At 40.8% G+C, this 20,363-nt stretch overlaps 1 protein-coding gene across 2 annotated transcripts in view; it reads left to right on the top strand.

Moving 5' to 3' along the window:
• LOC124413129 overlaps positions 1 to 20,363 on the top strand; it is a 55,181-nt gene that overhangs the window by 30,710 nt on the left and 4,108 nt on the right. Inside the window, exons 3-6 of one of the 2 annotated variants that reach the window (XM_046893504.1) lie at positions 12,787 to 12,997; positions 13,327 to 13,380; positions 15,302 to 15,474; positions 17,120 to 17,276. In XM_046893504.1, the coding sequence (XP_046749460.1) occupies positions 12,787 to 12,997; positions 13,327 to 13,380; positions 15,302 to 15,474; positions 17,120 to 17,276 (595 nt within the window). The remainder of the gene's footprint in view (positions 1 to 12,786; positions 12,998 to 13,326; positions 13,381 to 15,301; positions 15,475 to 17,119; positions 17,277 to 20,363) is intronic. The other variant, XM_046893505.1, reaches the window with a different exon arrangement.

A 20,363-nucleotide genomic window follows, 5' to 3' on the forward strand; every position in this document is an offset into this window, starting at 1 on the left:
TAAATAGGTTCTCCAAAAATATCCCCCTGCGAGCGAGCTGCGGTGTGCCGCGAAAACCGTTTCCTAGGTATAACCTTAGCGTATATCCTTACAGAGGGTATAGACACTGCTATACGAGAGGAGGGCTGCACGGCTATACACCGCTATTTATCATCCACGGGGAATATACCCCAGTTAACCCGATGCGCCCTGCCGAGACGCGACAGACACCTCGTCCTTCTCCTCCTCACTTCACGGTCGACCACTCTAAGCGGGAGCTTTTCACCACCCTCCCTCGTACCGTGGACCCAACGACGAACCATCTCGGAAGACAAACTGACAATGAACGACTGACGTCTGGACAAAAGCAGATAAAACAGGGTCTCGCGAATCTCGCGATCCTGCTAAGTTTTCGTCTCGTTCAACTTGCAGGTCTTCTTGTCTTTCTTCCTCTTCCTCCCTCCCTCCCTCTCTCTTGCTTTCTATATCTTAAATAAGAACACGAAATATGATGCAAATTTGTAACCTCGCACCGCGTGATTGCGATTATACAAAAGAAAAAAGGGGACGAGGTGAGAAAACGAAAAAGAAGACGAGGAAAAAGTATGATTGAGTACAGTTTTGAATGTTGTACGTATAATATAACATTTGTATACGTATATAGTCCGTCGTTAAACAACCTTCGAGATTGTTTCTTGGATCAAAGTTATATTAACGCAAGTGACGAGAGATTCGAGAAGTGTATAAAAAGAATTTTCAATTTGGCTCAAATTTCGAGTGTTGTGTCTATACTGTGTTTTTTTTTGTCACTCTGCGGATGTACGAAACGAAACTTCAGGGTATTCGAACTGATTCCTTCGACTTGCCTTACAAGACATTTATTTATTTCTTACGTATTATACCTGTCATGTGTTACATAATGTATGCACTCTGCGATTATAGACAGGCCATGATATTGCAGTCTTCATTATAGTATTTTCAGCCTTTCTTGACCTCAGGCGAATCACGAGCACCGATGAAATTCAACGAACTGTAGTATCGCTTCTTCTTCTATTTTCTTTCATCTACTTCTTCTTCTTCTTCTTCTTCTTCTTCTTCTTCTTCTTCGGGAACTTTTCATGTCGCGAATAGCAAAGCACCATCGTCTATATACATACTGGCTTGTAGACGGTATATATGTGTTTTGTGCACATCACACCCACACGCGAACAAAAATAAAACCTGTGGGTTTTACACCCTGGTCATACGTGTGCCTACCGTACCTCCTTTGGTGACCGATTTCTCATATTTATAGATTATAGAAATAAAGAGACAAGAATAATATAGAAAAACTATAAACTATACAGCGATCGCCCATCGGTAAGGTTGGACCGTTTAAACTTTACAAAAATTCCTTGTTTCCTGAAAAGTGTTGTTATACGCACATTTAATGACCTGTGTTAAAATCTAATTAAGAAAAAAGAAAGAAAAAAAAATTGCCAACTTATATGACGTCAGTAAAATAGATATAATATACGAATCGGGTACATTTATCTCCGTTGTTAGATACTGCGTATTATCTGTACGTGTGTTGGGCTGAGGAGGGTGGGGGTGTTAGAAAGATAAAATCGTATGTATAGGTACGTATTACACGGGGGTCGTGTATGCCAGGCACCAATCTACAGTGGGGTGTAAACCCGTAGTAATATAGGGACATATGTGCGCGCGGGGGATGGAAGGTGGCGCAGTGTCATCAGAGCGGACGACCGAGCAGAGGACAGAGTTACGGAGCCGGACACGTTGAAAGGATATCGGCTATCCCCAATATCCTTCCTCCCCCATTCCTGCTTCACCTCTTCACCTCTTCACCCCTTCGCCCCTTCAGCCTCCGCCTCTCGCCCTCTTCCGCCACCCCGTTCCTCTATTTCCACCCGCATTTCCACCGGGCCTAGGGGTCGCCGAACGAGCATATAGGTCACGCGCCGAATCGCAAGCAGGAATGTCTATCCGATGTATACTGTGTAGGTATATGAGCTGTACAACCATTGGGGAATGTGCGGCGTGTCCTTTTAGTTCGTATTATTGTTACATATTTCTGGTTATTATAAGGTATTTAGCTTCTTTTCGATGCGTGGATGCAGGGGATCACAATTTCAATCCCTTATTGATTGATTGCGCGTAGGTCTGTGGTAATTTTCAAGTTTGTCTTTTTACATTTGGAAATTTCACGACAAATTTGATTGTGATCGTTGATAGGAAATTTCGCAGTAGTGTAAAAGATAACACGACATATGGAAAATTGAATTATAATGATGTAATTGGGATTTTTTTTTAAATGAATTACGATTTTATTTATTTTTATTTTTTTTGCTGGAAACAGTGATGTAAGATGATACATCCGTTTCACCAACCTCAAATTCGTGTGGAGCGAGAGAAAGTGAAAATGATAAAGCAAAAACAAGCAATTTCCTGTTTCATATATATTTTTGCAAAGCTGAGTGAAACAAAAAGATGCAAACTTCAAAGCGATTCCGGAGCTCGAGTGTATTTCGCGTGATTCTCGTTGAAGGTCAATCGGGATGAGCCTTAAGCTCCGTCGAAAGACCCTCTGCCAAAATTCGCTCCTTTGGTTCTACCCCGTTGGATATATACGGCTCTGTACACGAGCACGTATACACACGTAGATTTACGTACGTCGGAGTTAGTGTGCGGCGATCAATTCGGATCGTTTTTACGGGATTACCGAAAAGACGAGGGGAGTAATCCATGGTTTTCTTTTTCGTTAAGCACCCTTTCAACGAGGAGCATCCATTGAAACTAAATCTATTTTCCTTTTATTCTCTTTTTTCCTCCTTTATTTCACCCTGCAACGACGCTGGTATAATCTTTTCACCGAGCTAATTACTCGAAGGGCTTATTCCGCAAAGCCCAGTGTAATATATAATGTAAATTACACATACATGTATGTACTTATGCACGAATATTAGTATTACATATACAATGCAGTGAACACATGGATGTTGCAAAAAATAGAGTGCAATTATTCCTAAGTACGCATAACGAACACACTTGCTCGGAATGTACTGGGAGAATATTACTACTTTAGTGAGAGAGAGAGAGAGAGAGCTTATAATAGACGTGCGGAACTATAATGAGAAATTTTGGTAGCCATTCCTTCGCTTCAACACGTAACGCCACATAAATTATTAGAAACCATCTGGCGAGAAGTTTTGCAGCCCACCTTGCCGCGAAATCAAACTCGGCAGCTGTTTATGTGATATTTATTACACCGATCCGACCTAACCCGACTCCTGCAGGTTCGTTGGGCTCGACGTTAGCCCCCGGACAACTGTAGGCCACGGCTCGCTGATCTCTAAATGCGCGTATCAAACCAAGTTAGTTGGCCAACCAAGTGCTTAATTATAATTATTGTCGTCGATTTTCCGGTCATCGTCTCTTCTATGCGGACAATCGAATCACTTCGTAATATGCTGATACGATTGCTTCGAAGGATAATAATATATCGTACATTTTTTTTACTCACGAATCGTTTGGCAGTCGGTGATTGGAAAATTGTAACATGTTTAAAAAAAAATCTGCAATCATACTTTCACAAATCGTTTAACTCTCACTTCCGAAAATATTTCACACGGGCTAGAGAATAATTTTGCGAGCCTTTTGACGCGCTGGGATGCTTTCTCGGTTACGGATTCGCTCTATCGATCATACGAGCCAATCGATGAAGGGTCGAAATTCGGACATAGCGCTAAAAAAATTTTAAGGGTGCTTACGTCTCGGAGATTTCTGATTACACACCCTCGCCGAGGGGTAAAAAGAGCCTGCCTACCTATTGTTGGAGGTCGATTGTTCACCTTCAATTATGTATTCCAAGGATTACCTCGTCGTGAAGGTGAAAACTTAAAGAACCGGAACTTGTGGGGCTTCTACCGTCCCTGAAACGTCACCGGGTCAATAGAAGGGGAGAGGAACCCTTCTGGTCGCACACCCGGAAGTTGATAATAATATTCCTGACCGCTAAGATTCTCGAAACTGGTGGACTGACTGGATGACGATCGTGGTTTGCCTGAGGCATTTCTGATCGCGAGTCACGAAGCGATCATATAACGGACTCAAATTTCATGGCTGCTGATAAATAGAAATTCCTCTTAGGTTTAGCACCGTTGCCGTTGCCGTTGGCACGAAGCACGGGTTCATTTCGAGTGACAAGGGATCGTTGGTAAAGGGTTGCGGTCAACCGGGAATTATGCTGGCCTGGTGCGAAATTAACCAGAGATATTTTCATCCCCATCACACCCCCGACGATTCTTCTTAAGCTTGTGCGTCTCTGCCGTAGGATATAAGCTCGTTATTGTCATGGTCAATAATGCTCCTCATTCATATACAATTATACATGCAATAAGCCTCGTGTGGCTTTTCGGGTTTCAGAAGTTAAAAAACTAATAACAGTTCCTGTGGCAGTGCAGCGGGCAATTGTACGATTATTATTGGTATTTCAATTTTACCTGAAAACAATTCGGGGTCGGGGAAATTCTTGACAGCTTGAATTTTGATTTCAAATTAAATCTAGGACTGTAAAACTCCTCTTGGATAGTATAGAAAAAATTTCTTTGACATCGGATAGATGTACTATGATGATTTTAATGACTAATTAATATTTCTGGTATCTCGATTGAGCCAATATATCACATCATTCTACGAGATATTCAATTTAATTTTATTCCACGAATTTGTAACCAAGTATCAACTCAATGCGGAAATATTTTTTCATTTTATCTCGATGATTGCGTACAGCAGACCGTAGAAAAAAAGAAACTGCAAAAACGAGTTATTTTATATATCGAAAGCGTCAGCTATAGTTTTTCTCCTGCGGTCAACCGGTAGAGAGCAGCCGTTGGCTGCAGGCTGGTGTCAATATCTCTCCGGCAGTAAAACAGTGTTCGGTGTGATATCGGTCGGTTGGATATAGGAAGAGAAGAAAAGGAAGGAAAGAAAGAAAGAAAGAAAGAAAAACGAAGCAGAGGAAGAAGAAAAAGGAAAGGGGAAAAAAAATGAAGTTATAAATGAACTCGGTGTGGGTCGAATAGAAATCAGGTTAGGAAGGAGGCGGCAGGGCGGGTAACTCGATCAGCTAGCTTCGGGTGTCCACTACTGCGATTTCTGCCTTTCTCACCACGCCCGAAGACCTCGGTGAACGTATATTCCGGTAATCTTGACTTTTTATTCCAGTAGTTGGTATAAGGTGGATGTATAAAAATGCAGGGTCAAATCGTTTCTTTTACCATCTAGGGATATACTGCTTATCAGACTACGCAGTACCCACGTACCCAGCGTGGGCGACGAACCTTACTACCCATCAAAAAATACACCCGGAGACCTTCTTACACCAGCGAAATTGACGAAAGAGTTATTTATCTGTCACCTATCTCGGATATTCCACGAGGAAACGAATACCCGAGCTGTAGGCTATCCTCTAGGTATCTGATCGATTTTCTTTATTCTATAATATGTTATTCTACATATAAAAATATTGTACGCGTATTTTTTTTTACCGGTCGTTTCGGTTGCTTAAGGGGTACAAATCACTCTTGAGTTTTACTTAAAAATTATAAGAAATGTGCTAATCCTGATGGTAAAACACTGCGCATATTATCGTTTAATGTTGTTACAGTGAATCATGACCGCAAATGGTTTTGTTGAAAAATTTTATCTCATTCGAGAGAAATTCGTGTAAATAACAATCGTAAGATAGAAATATTGAGTGACGAAAAGAAGAACCGTTGTTTGTGGAGAAAAAAATCTCAACTTGTATTACGTCGAATTCTTAATACCATACCGATCACGCGTAAAAGAAGAAAAAGAACTTGTTTAAGGTACACGCGTTACGGTCACGTTTGTGGTTGCTGTGACGGAATTGTATGTTGTGTGTTAAAATTGAAACTCTGACCGAAACGAAATGGCGGGACGCCGGAGGGGAATATTTGGTGAAGGGGAAGCGGGATAAGGGGCGTTTTTTCCTCCTGGAAGAAAAGCATTTCTCGCAGGGGGTTCATCGGTATGCGCGACTCGTCGAGGGTCGGGTGGCCTTTTTGTGGCCTCGCCGACCCGCCGGGTGTCCAGAGAGCACCAGGTAAGACCTGGCAGGGCGTCCCGAAGGTTCGCGAGTCGCCGACGTCGCTGGCGCTGCGTCCCGGCTCGGTTCCACAGCTTCTTCTAGTATAATTATCGTCATTCGTTGCAGCGTATCTCGTGTGAATGCGTCGTGTGAGTGCACCGACACGGCGATGCGTCGCGTCGCGTCGTTCCGTACCTATTTTGTTTTGATCTCAGCCCGAGGCGAAGCTCCTCGGCTCTTTGATGTCCTAATGAAGTTAGTTCGCAAAGAAAATGCACCGTCCGTTCATCCTCTTCCTCTACCAGCTCCCATCTCTTGAACGAATGGAATCTTAACTACTTGCTGCCGTGCAGTTTGAGGCCCAAATAAGCTCTGCTCTGCTGGTCGAGTGTTACAAACTATATACTGTACCTGTGTGTATTTTTCTAACAGTGATGCGGATTCTTATTCTCGACAGCGTGTTCATTTGAAAGCTGAAATCGGTCTTTTTGACTTTTCTGTGATTTTTTTTTAAATTATTGTTTTTATTATTATTATTACTTTTTGTTAATGGTAGATTTCATCTTTTGTCCGTTTTTTTTTTGTCTCTGCATCAATGTCAATTGGTGATACATCTGATCGTGAGATTTTCAGCACCCTTAAATACAATATTTTTCGTTCTTACAGTTAGGAATGGAATGGAATTTGAAATGAGAACTGAAATTTAGGCAGCATTTATTTTTCTTCATTCTTGTTTTTCCAATTGCTTACTTAAGATTGATAAATTAAAAGTTACTGGGAAATAACATTCTTTCTTGTGTGGACATACAAAACGAAAAAAATAACGAAGAAACTCTGATGATCTTTCCGCCTGTAGGTGGGCTCTGATAATCTTGAAGTAAAAATGAATAAGAATGAAGCCCCGTGCCTACGAATGGGTAATTTCAATTTTGAAATCAACCGACGCTCTTTTTATTGTTACAAACAACGTCGGAATTGATTTTGACCATCCGTCGTAACTCATCTGATACTAAATCGTTACTCGAGTCCAAAGTCTTGTGGGAACTTCAGCCCGCTATTGTACGAATATCAAGAATCAGACGTGGTTCACTTCTGTATTGTATTAACGTTGGCAAGAAAGTAGTCGCAAGAAAAACGGCCTCTGAGGTATTTTCGTAAAGTTTTGAACAACATTATACGACGGTATTCAATCTTCTGTCATTTATAAAATCTATTCTTGAAACACCCAAAGTTCTCGAATCCGCTTTAGCTGTTAATGTAGCATATTTTCCCAAAGCAGATGAATATATATATATACATGCAACTGTGGTTTGTATTTTTTTGATATTTTTTCCAAATAGAAAGTATGAAACTACGGTTGACGAACGCGTCACAAAAGCTTGATTTTTTTAAAAACCATTAAAGCCTCATTCGAGAAGCTCGAATTAAAATGAATCTTATTCACATTTCGATTCAGGTTTTTCATATATTTTTATGCATGGAAATAAAAATGTTTTCGCCAAGAGCAAAGTGTCGTTAATTGGTTAAAATGCAGTGCGTAGAGCGCAGCTCTAAACTAATTGGAATTTAAAAATAAAAAATTAAATATGAACATAACTAACTTATTTTCGGAATGAAGACCGGGGAAAGAGAGCTTCCATACGCCATAGCGATCCATCGACCAAAACGTATCACCGACGTCGTCGTGGTGATTGGCAGGGCAGGTAATTGGTGGACGGTTGTGAAACGGATGGACAGGGACGTTGGCGACAAGAAACGAAAAGAAGAAACAGAAAGAATTTGAGGGCTTTTCTCTAGCGTTACGTTGCTCCTCCGGCTATCGTCACTGTCCCAAATACGAGAATAGTGCGGCTGCATCGGGTTCTGTTTCCTCTGTTTGTGATTCGGTTTTGAAAATGGGAAGCTCGCATTGAGCCGCGGATTATGTATCTCTAAGTGTACAACGAAATTCATCCGGTCAAAAGCTACCGAAAATTCTGCCTGCAGTGGTGAAATTGAACAGAGAATTCCGTGCTTCGTGATATGGTTGAAAAAAAAAGTACATTTTTCCGGAAAATTGAAAGTCGGTATACCTCGATCAAATTGTTTCGTGGAACGGAATATTGGCTGAAAAATTTTCAAAACTAAATGCTAAATGGAACGACTGGAATTCTGTTCCATCTGTGTTACACGAAAAATGAAAGCCCTGAGTAGATTAAATTTAATCGGGATTTCGCAACGGATAACGAAATGAATTCTATTCATTAGAAGATGGCAGTAAGTGCAGGAGGCTAACAATGCCATGTAGGATTTTATCCTTTGGAATGGAGGGTATACTGCGAGACCAGATTCGCCGATAACGCAGATTACCGCTCGTCTTTTGTTCGTTCGTTGGTACAAGTTGAGGAGACAGTCGCTCGACATCGCGTAATTGATCTTTCCCGCTTGACGGAAGATATGAAAACGCGGCCGAGAACGGAGATACGACGACGGGAACAATCGGAGAAACGGAAAACGAGAATAAAATGTTCGCGTTTCTCTAATTATTATCGTACACTCAACTCGAAGGGCGTGTAATCAACGGCCATTGGCTAATCAATTACATACCATTGGGGATCGGAATTGCTGGCATGAATTTATTAATACTACACACATTGATAAAATTATGTTTAATCTACACAAGTGGCGACTGAAATTCGCTTTTTACTATCTCATATTTTGCTGCAGAGTGGAAATATTTGCACCATAGCAAACGTGAAAATGAATAGCTAATACCCACTTCGTTATCCGGTCCCCCTTCACCTATTATATTACGCTAATTTGAATAAAGTTGCATTTCCGTTGAACCACGTCCGAGGAAAATACTGGCATATATGCGGGACGGGCATTATTACGTCTTAGAATCGTTTAAAAGCGAGACACGCAACGTAGTGACTCGGCTTATTGTATAAGTAAGGGGTGGGTGACACCCCGGGCGCAGCGATGGGAAACACTAAAGACTGCGGGAGGTTCTGAGGGAGCATTCTAGCCGCTTGGGGATAGGTATGGCACTTGGTCGCGCGCCAGCCAACATCTTGGATGTCCGAAATAGAACTCTGGCTTTGAGGTCGCGAAAAAGAAGAAGGAACTGGAAAAACGGAAGGAGAAACGGGCCGGAGAGAGAGAGTTCGCTGCGCTTCGGGAGACAAAAGATAGCAATAGCGTCGACATAACCGCGCTTTCATCTGCTACGCCTGCTATTCTCGTAAAGTGTTCCGTGTGCGTGCAAGGGGAAAAGAGAGCTAGAGAGAGAATGAAGGGGAGAAAGGAGGAAAAAAAATAAAATAAAATAAAGCGGCGGAAGAGAAAGAGAGGCAGAGAGAGAGAGAGAGAGGCCGTTGTGTGACTGCAGGCGTTGCCACCGTCGTCTTTTCTCTTTCCAGTCTCTTTTCCATTCCACTGGTTCCTTTTCCTTACCGACTCTGTATATTCTCACTTATACAGCTACTACTACTGCCGTCCGACCAGCCGAGGGGTGGGAAATTCTCTTAAGATAGTAGACCGATCCTCCCGTTCCGATATTACCCACTGTTACCCTGCGCTGCATTGCTGCCTTTACACCCTTTCGCATTTCCTTTTCATCTTTCATCAACTCCGCTTTTTGCGATCTTGCATATTTTTCATAATGGTTAAGATATTTTCGAATTCCAAGGTTTTCTTGAGCCAACGAAGAAAGAAGTTTCAGTGTTTTTTTTTTAAATTTTTTTCTTTTTTTTTATCTTCACTTCGGTTTAATTGAAAGGTTTGTCAATGAAAATGGTGACTGAGTTTACTTACGCTCGGTTCTTCATGCTCGTCGTTAATATTATATTTGTATTTCGTTTTACTCGTGAGTCAAACTATCGATCAGGTTGCGTATTTTTCACGATCAGTTGGATTATCAGTATCCACAGCATTTTCAAAAATTTAATTCAATGCATTCGTGTACTCGGATATCAGTTTTCTCGTTCATCTTGAAACTATGATTTTCTATTCGAATTTTTCGAGTAGGTTAACGTATCAAATTCAGCCGTTGCGATGTTCAAATACAATTAATGTACAAAAGTAGAAAATTTCGCATGAAAAATACGACGAGAAAAAAAATGGAACTCATGCGGGTTCAGCGATCACTGAGGTAGAAAAACAATAGCGATTAGGGTGAGGTTATAGGGGAAAGCAGCTATGAGGGTTCGACCAGGTCGGTGTTTGATTTTCATCCTTCTCGTCCTCTCGGATATTCCCTTTCGAATTTATGGGGACACTTGGAAAATCAGGGCCTCCTTTTGTTTTATGCAACCATTAACCTCTAGCGAATCTTTCACCCCTGGCCGCGAACTTTGAACCACCAAATTCTTGCTTCCGAAGATCTTTTACTTCCAAGGTTAAGCACGGGCAAAGAAACGACAGTAATAACATGTTTGTCATAAGAAAGAAGTCCGTTTTCACTCCGAGCGTTGTGCCATCTGCCAACGCCAGACTCGAGAAAAAGTGACGATTAGGTGCCTCTGTCTTATTTTCAGACGACGATGATGACAAGTTTGCAAAATCGTCACAGGGTGGGAAAACAAAAGGCGATTATTACAAAAGCCTCGGTGTAATTACTTTCAACCTGCACAGGTCTATTGCCACCTTTTTCTGTCTTACCGTATTAGAAAGCCAAATAAATTCAGTCCACCTCTTCCTTATTTGTTTTCATTACGTCTAGTACTTAAATAACAGATCTAGAAAACACGAATATTGAAATTGAATATCACGTGGCTGTGAATAAGAATATTTTCATAATTTATATCTATCCGCTTGCGCTGTTTTTTTCTTTCTTTCTTTCTTCTTTACTATTCTCTCTTATTGCCGTTTATATATATGCCGACATATTTGTACGTGTGGTTCACGTTCACCTAGGAATATAGTGGAATGTATAAACTAAGAATAGTACATATACGTGCACTGCAATCTATAAAATATGTATAGTCAACTACCACGCCGGTATGCCTCGGTGTAACGGCCATTTGTTTCTATAACAAACGGAAAACGTTATGGATCCGTAAATACACAAATATGTGCTTGTCATATAATACCTACCTACCGACCTACCGACCTACCGACCTACCTATACTCACTTGCGCATACATACGTGCAACGAGCGTGATGTGGATTTTCAATAGAGAAAACTTGCTGCTCTTGACACGGAGAAATGTAGCCATGTAACCTGTGCCGACTAATGTTATGTGAAGCGTAACTTGAAAGAGTATTTGAACATTTTTACAAATCTTGATTTGTCTGGCGTTTTCAACGCGGGATGCATGCAACGATTTATAGGTTTATTAGCTAGGTAGTGATCTGAATAATCCTCGTTGATCTCTGTCGTTGGATTTACGGTTGAAGGATGTATAAAGATAGAAAGAGAAAAGAGAAGAGGTTCAAAAATTGGTAAATAAAAAACAGAGTGAAATGAAAATTGACAGGCGTTTATGGCTCGTTAGTATAATTGATCAGATATAATTCGAAACGTACAATCCGCTGAACGTTGATACGTGTATAATTGGTTCGGCAATTCTCATCAGTGTTATTGTCATTTTGTTTTCACCTTTTTCCAATTTTTTTTTTTTTATCCTCGTTTTTTTTCTTTTTTCATCCCTCTGAACTGCAGATCGATCGTTAATTTCATAATCCAAGCTTCGCCTATATTGTCATCCTGTCAGCCTGTGACAGTTGCGACAGAAAATTCATTCGTTGATTCGTTCGATCGAAAACGATGAAGAATGTTTCACCTGAAAATGAAAAATCGCCTCGTTTGTAAACGGCTGGTACGTGCCAACGTGAAGGGTTCCGATACTGTAGGCTCTCCATGCTCGGATGTACACACAACACGTCAATAAATATACCAACAAATTTCGCCGTGTGGAAGAAAAAAGAAATGTTGGAAAGCACGTGTATGTATAATATTGTATGTATAGACAATATTGTAGAATTGAAACGCGGAGGACGGGAGGCTGCACTTGTCGAAAACTAATTGCTAGCGAACAGTCAGCCGCAATTAGCGGATATCTGATTCAAGAGAACCGCTGCGCACTAGCTGTATGTACACGTACTGTTCATACATGAAATATCACGCAAAGCGTATGTACGCGTCCTTCAACATTTTTCACAAAGCTTCACCCGCACTTTCTCTGAAAACAACACCCGCACGGCGGAGCGGCTTAAAAGCAGCACGTATCTGCTTATGTCGGCACAACGAATGTTATCCTGCAATTAAGCCATAGCTGCTGCGTATATTACGCGCTAAATGCACCCTGCTTGCCGTACTTGCCTGTACAAATACTCGTTGTTTCATATTTGCCAGCAGCTTGAGGCACGTCTGCGGTGGAATACTTCGCAAGGCGTTGAAAGACTCGATCTTACGGGTGGGAGTCAAAACTTGGAAGGGTCAATATTGCGAATGGCCTATATATCGTAATTTTAAACATGTGAAAATCTTGAGTCACTGGTTAGTAGTCATTCTAATAAGAGACAATTTTAAAAATCAAGATTTCAAACAATTCATCATCTTTCGGTATTTTATTTTCACATGTTTGAAATTTCGGTGTATAGGCCATTCGCAATAGTTCCCCTTCCAAGTTTTGACCCCCACCTAATCTTACTTGGCTGCATCATGCAGATCGTGCGATGTCCCATTAAAATACATGACTGTTAATTCACAGGTCTCGTGGATCAGGAACAGGGATCTTCACATTCTGACTTCCGCCGATGTGGCTTTCAGCTCAGACCCCCGATTTGCCCCTCAACACACACCGGGAAGCGATGCCTGGACCCTCAGGCTCGACAACGCGCGGCGTTCGGATTCGGGGAGATACGAATGCCAGGTGAACACGGAGCCCAAGATGATGTACGCGGTTCAGCTCGCCGTCAGGGGTGGGTAACTATTTTTCCTTGTCACAACAGTCATGTCGTTGCACGGAAAAAAATCAAATGTAATGTAGATTTTATATCGTTGTGGTGAATATATGAGAAGCACTTTCTCCGAGTCGAATCTACGTCAATTGTGGTACATTTACCTAAGCACGTTGTAACTCTTATTATCGGATTTGTAGATCTTGCCACAGTTGCTGTAGGTTTAACTTTAAAAAAAAGTGCTGTCCATTCTTACATTCATCACAGGAAATGTAAAATCTACATTATTTTTCTTTCCTGTTAGTCAGATGATGCAATTCAATGACGGGATTATTATTCGTCTGCTTCAGACCCGGACAAACCGGAGGGACACGACGAGCCGCACTCTCAGCAGACTCGCATAAGTAAGTATGAGAAGGGACTATCAAAAGCTCAAACCACATATTATAGACTTCGTTCGGTTATCGAAAATTATGCTATGGACAATTAAGAGCCTCGCTGATCTTGGGATCTATGTAAAATGAATAACTACAATTGATCCTTTTCCACCGTATGATTATACCGCATATCTTCCGTGTGCTGAAATGGTAATTTAATATTCTATAGCAAGGAATTGTTGCTTTTCCATGGTTCACCAAATCACGCGATTTTATATGTATACATAAAAGCATACCTACCATCATTTTGGAGTATGAGATTAATTTCTAAATGATTTCTCAATCTTCTCCTCGGCTAAATTCGTCGACTTCGAAGGGTTTGCGTGGGTAGGATTTAGGTTGAGGTACTCGAACGGTCTCGCAGTGGAATGATAAAATTGTAGCTTCGGTTTATTTTTCATCCCAAGATGTAACGAAGAAGTTGAAAAAAGGCGAGGAAAATAGTGAAAATCACCTTAGATTATACGCCTCTGGTAACTTTAATCAATGATTTAATTCCATCTTAAATTGATAATTCCGGAAATTAATTTGATTATTCGCCTTTTTACTGCTCCCATAAAGTTACCTATGTAAGTCAATCTTGTGTTTCTCCTTAGATTTTGTTTTCCTCTTTTTTATGAGCAAGCCGAGTTTTATCCGCGTCGCTGTCGAGTATTTTCCGTCCCTTCCGAGCCATCCGCGTCACCTTCTCCTTCTATGCGACGGGAAAAACACGTTACACTGATCTAAAGCTCTCTGAGCGAAGCATCCTCGCTTCGGAATTTCCGGAGTTCAATTTCCTAAGGGATCTATACGATCCTCGCCTGACCTTAATTTCAAATTACCGGTGCAGGCGGTTATCTTTTCATCTTATTGTCTCCTGCTTGTGCAGCTTTTACACGTCGTAAAAAATGTTTCAATCTTTTTAAAAGCAATTTTCCCGTAACTACTTTTTATAGGATTCTTATTTCACTGATCATGGTAAGAAATAATTACGGATATCAATTCTACCGATTTCGGTACTCGGTAAATAATGATAATAAAGAGAGCAGCAGCAGCAGCAGCTTCGTACCAGTGCTTCTGCTTTTGCCGTTATACTGCCATGTTGCTGGTACTGTGCTGCAGGTGCGCGAAAGCTCGGTATAATATTTCACTAAGATGCGTTACCCGGCTACTACCTATATGGATTAACTCAAGTCTAATAGGATCATCCTTGATCTCGATAGAGTTTCGTGTCAGCTTAAAAGCGTAGAAAATGGAGAGAGAGAGAGAGAGAGAGAGAGAGAGAGAGAGAGAGAGGTAGAAGTAGTTCTTTTGCGGAAATTGATTCTCGGCTCCACCGTGCGGCCAAGTACCACCTTGAATTATGTATACCTTATGCCTGCTGATCTGCAGATACATTGTCGAACACGAAACTTTCTTTCTCCTTATATATCGTTATTCAGGGTCGTGACGATATTTTATTGAAATTTATTATCTTCCAATCTCACGGTTATATCTGCATCCACCTTACATTACAAAGCCGATCTTCGTTCGCTAAAAAATTTCATTCTCCGTCGTTATATTGCCGGATGTTTTTACAATTCACCTTCTTTAGGTACTCGAATGTATTCAGTTGAAAATAAACCAAAGAAAGAAAAAAAAAAAAAAAAAAAAATAATTGACGTGGTTCACTTTTATAGAAACTTCAGGGATCAATTTTAAAACTCACTGATTGATTTCTGCGACGAAATGTAATTGTATGAGTGACTTTGAATTGAAATATTTGAATTACATCGGAGATAGCGTCTGAATGCGTTAAGAATGATCGATGAAAGGATCAACGGTACCGATTTCAGCTTACAATTTGTCTTCTCGAAAAATCTTCTCCCGCTGTATCACTCGTGGTAATAATATTTGTTAAAAACATGACTTTCAGGTTACGAGAGTACAGCACCTCTGGCGGCCATAATGGGCCCCAGGGAGCAGAGGGTGTCTTCCGGGTCAACTATCACCCTAAGGTGCGTCGTCACGTCGCCGTACCAGACGAGGCCCGTCAGAGGCGTGCAATGGCTTCGGGACAACAAACTTCTAACATTCCAAGTGGGTAATCACAACGTACGCCGCTTATTAATACGCTCTTTGGTAATTAGCCATTCCTCTCGTCTGCCCGATGCTGAACCTCATTCAGGATCATGTGATGGATTCACTTTCGCCCCGCGTCTTGTTCTCAGATCCTGTTTTTCGCCGCTGCTGCTCCTGTAACGAGGCAAAGTTTAACTAATTCGAGTTTAAATCTGGTTGTTTCCTTTTTTTCTTTCTTTCTGTCTTACTTGATTTCTTTTTTTCTTTCTGACGTTCGAGTCGTCTTTCTGCACTGCAGTATACTCAATTATTTTTCTCATCTAACCACCCGTTTCGCTTTAGGTAATACCTACCTCCCACTTGTCGATTTTCAATTGCCGCACGACGAATTACGTTAGCCTTTCGAGGCTTAACGGCTTTAATTTCACCCTAACTCCGAGCTCGATTGATACTCTCTCGGTTTATCGTTGCGTAAATTCTTCGCATTCTTGGTATAGTCTGACAAGTGCGATTCACTTCCGATTTACGTATGGAGTGTAACATTTTAGAAATTTTTAGAAAGAAGAAAAAAGCCGCGTAATTCGTAAAAGTAACGAACTCCGCATTTACCTCGCGTTTTATCGACGGTTTCGTTAGGCTTAAGCGATTGTCTCGCAAATCTTGAGTAGCCTCACGAATCCTTATTCGCCTGTAAGGTACGTTGTCCTCCTTTTGGCCGGAAATTGGAATATTCTCGTCAGCAACCTCAATGCCTTAGATAAATTCACCCGGATGGATGTTTCAGGTTTGGGTGAGATCGATGTATAATATATAATCCGATCATACAATAATTGAAAAGTTTCGCGATGGAGTGTAAACAAGTGACAAATGCGCGGTTGGTTCGAATTTTATCACAAATATACTGCAGATAAAAATTGTAGCCGTTAATGCACGTTCCTCGAGAGTGGAAGTTAAGTTGTAGACATGAATAGTCCTGGAAATTTTCCTTGCGAAATATATTTGTATTTGTATTTTTGCAAAATGAAACGTTTAAAACTCTCACGGCGTAGTGGTGGGTTTCGCGAACCGAGTTGTGCCAAAAGCACGATTTCAAAAAATTTCCCTCCTTCTTGCGACTATGAAATCGCTTTCAAGCAGATTTCGTGGCTTTTCGTCTCGTTATTTAGTACACACGTGTATTGCTACATGTGAGTATGCACGTATTTCACTGCATACACTCACACCCACACACTTATCTCATACCTCGAAGAAGAGCGACGTCTTATTCTGTCAAAATCAGACGACGCGAAGCTTTTCACGTCATGCGTTTACCTATGATATTACAAACTTGCATTATGTTATACTGCGTATACACATACATATATGTACAGGAAATTCGGCGAGGTGCTCTTCGAATTTGAATTTAAAGTAGGTATATTTCTTTTACGAGAGGAAAAACTTGACGAGAAAATTATTGTGTTTTCATGATTTATTGCAAAATAGCTAATGAAATTATTGAAAAATTTTTACCCTCTAGTTTCTTTTGCATATAATTAGACTTGCGGCAGAGTGATTATTTGGATAACGTAGAACTGATTACAAGATGGTGTTTTAAGGCGGCTGCGAGCAGTATGCCGGTAATTTGAATTTTTGTCGATAAGTTGCATTATCTATTATCCCGCAGGCTGCCAGGGGCGGCATCATAGTGGAGACGGAAAAGGGGGCTGCGCAGACGGTTTCTGAATTGACCTTGGCCGGCGTGACCCCAGCCGATGGGGCCAGATATTCTTGTCGACCGACGGAGGGACGTGCGGATACGATTCTCCTCGTCGTGGAAGAAGGTGAGCTCTTTCCCATTGTCCTCCCCGCATGCGAATCCCAGATTCGGCAAATCTCAGGGGCATCTCTTTCCCCGGCTTTCGTCCCCGAATTGATGGCATTGAACGAAGCCAGGCGTCGGGAACGAGTAAAATGAAATAATAAATACGGGGGGGGGGGGGGGTAAGAAAAAAACAAAAAACAAAAAAAAGGAAAGAGAGAGAAAACGGGGAAGTAGAGAAAGATAATGAAGAAATATGTGATGAAAAATTGAGGAACATGCTGCAGTAAGCCGCGGAAGAGTATTGAACGAGATGTATTAGGTATAGATATAATCTATAGGTTTTTTCCCGATTCTAGCCGTTCACCGTATACACGACAATTCAGGTACTAAACGGATTACTGGCGGTAGAAACGTCGGATCGGGTTTCTACCACTTCTTGGCCAATTCACTTAACGCATTTAGAATTCACAATTTACAACCCATACAAAATTACAGTCACAAATCTTCTGCGAGTACCGATTTACTACTCACGCTTTCCGTGCGACTGCTGCAGACTTTTACCTCCTTTGGACCGGTGAAAATGCATTTTCTCTCACTAGACAGTTTCTGTGCAAGTAGTGCAGAAACTGTCGTTATAATATTATAAATTCTAGAGGGGATAAAATAATAATAAAATGCAGCTACCGGCGAGTGACGAGAATATTTAATAGATTTAACGCCTGGCAGGCAGTATTAAACTCTCCAGGGTGAAAGAAATTGCCTATATTTTAATTCAGTGCTCACATATTTTATTATTATTAACATGTATAATGTAATTTCTTCATTATTACGATTTTTTGTGTTATTACTTATTATTTTTCCGTGACTGCAATCCAATCGTGTAAGTTACGTTGGCAATGAAACACCAGCGTTATGTATATAAAATTTATCGTCAATATACGTACTCGTGATTCAAGGGTCGGTGTGTCCTTTGAAGCGTTAATACGTATAATATTATCCGTACCTATAACCTTACGATTCTGAATTAACTGCAGCAAGTGGCGGAGGTACTTGTCAGTTGGTTAAGCTTATGCACGTAATTTGTAGGTACTAGGTAGTATAAGTACCTTATATACTATTGTATCGAAGCATCGACCATGAATTCGCCAAGCGTTGAAACTCCGGGTAATGTTACCTACCTCGTAGCTGCTAGTCAGTCGGTCTTTGATTAACGACTCAAATCGAACGTAAACTTTATGCATTATATATAACCTGTATGTACACATTTTACAGTGGTGGAGCGAACGTTGGGTAATCGAGGGACGTTTGCCCTTTCTGCTGACACCTTTGATACACTGGGCTAGAAAGTTACTTTCCAAGTTAATTAACTTGAGAACAGTGACAAGAAATACAGAACTTGAACGGAAAATAGAAACGATGCGGAAAAATAGTCAATCGAACGAAGATGGCTTGCGTGAATTTGCTTGCAGAATAACGAGGATTTTTACCCCATACTAAGTTCAAGTGATTGAAGAAAATCGCGTCGCATCTTTACTTCAACGAAGAGTTGAACTCATTGATTCACAATCGTTAAGACGCACATTTTTCCACGCAAAGAAAAACGCCGCGATGATCGCTTCTGACGCACACGGGATTACAAGATAAATAGCTGTAATGACTGCCGAAGGTTTATTAAGGGGAAGCCACGAGTCTACTATTTTGAAAACTATATATACCTACTTGAAGGGGGGTTGGTGGGAGGGCGAACAAGAATGGCTTAAGTACTCAGTGGTGGTCCGCATAACGGAGACGTTTTTGTCGAGGACGGGGGTTTGAGGCTGTCTGAGCTAATTCTTATGCGATCGTAAATAACGTTGGCGCATATATCAAAACTTACAACGACTTCCAACCCACGACCAAGTCCCAGACCTGTCCTTTCCCCGCCCCGGTTCATATCCTCGCCTCTTTTTTCCTCTCGTACCTCATACACTTTGCCATAACTCGAATCGTCGACCCAAACCACACACCCTTACTGCAAGTTTACTTTCGATCTGCACCAATTCCTCCTCATCCACCTTCGATTTTTCGTACTTCAATATTGCAGACACGATCAGAATCGCAAAATTTTTACGTTCGTATTGAACACTCAGAGTATAAGACTGGACAAATTTTTTTTATCTAGACGTATATGAATGTTGGAATTTTGATTTTCTTTCAATGAAATTAATATTTGGTTATATATGCTTGTGAAGTAAAACGTATTTTTATTTAATATACTTTCAGAATACTTGACGAAAGGTTTAATCTTCGAGAATCTTCAACGTTCAAAAATTTTCTTGCAATAAATACAAAGTTCGAATATTTACAGTTCTAAAAGTGTTTCAAAGCAATTAATAGCAATTCCTGAGGTCCTACTGGAATCTAACGAGTTTGTTTTAATCGATTTCTGGTGATTACTTTCGACGATAAATATAACTCGACGTATATTATACCTACGTATATTGTGTACAGTGAGGTCGTTATTAAGAGAGAAATAGAGAGACGCTCGAATGTCATCGAACTTCGAATGAGATTGTCTTGAGCGAAGACATTCGGAATGAACAACGATTACGGCAATGGAGCAGGAGATCCTGTAGAAGGGATGAAATTCCGGAGGGATCGATGAAGCCAAAAACTCGACGAAGCACCGTCAATAAAACTATTACATATAAATAATTATAGAGGTTGAGAAGTATAAGAGAACTAGTTGGAAATTGCGGTGGTAAATAATAATATAATCGGAGCTAACGCGACGCGGAATGAATAGAATCGTTTGAAAAGTTATCGAAGTTTCGTCGAATATCGAGTTTAATTGCCATTCTTATGACCAAATCGTAGCGTGTACAAATAATCAATTAACAATTAATCTTGTTTGAAATTCAATCAACCGATTATGTATATACTAATAATTTTCAGAGTCGATATTTTTCTCTTCAATGAAAGCGAACACCCATAGTAAAGTTAAATTTCACGAGCATAATTCATTCTTTCTTTTCCTCAACTTTCGGAAATTACTCAATTTGTGTAATTCACCGGGGCGCAAATATGCCTTGCGAGTAGGTACTCGCGAAGTGATTGTGCCGAAACG

Source organism: Diprion similis, chromosome 12 (genome assembly GCF_021155765.1).
Source record: "Diprion similis isolate iyDipSimi1 chromosome 12, iyDipSimi1.1, whole genome shotgun sequence".
Classification (NCBI taxonomy): Eukaryota; Metazoa; Arthropoda; class Insecta; order Hymenoptera; family Diprionidae; genus Diprion; species Diprion similis.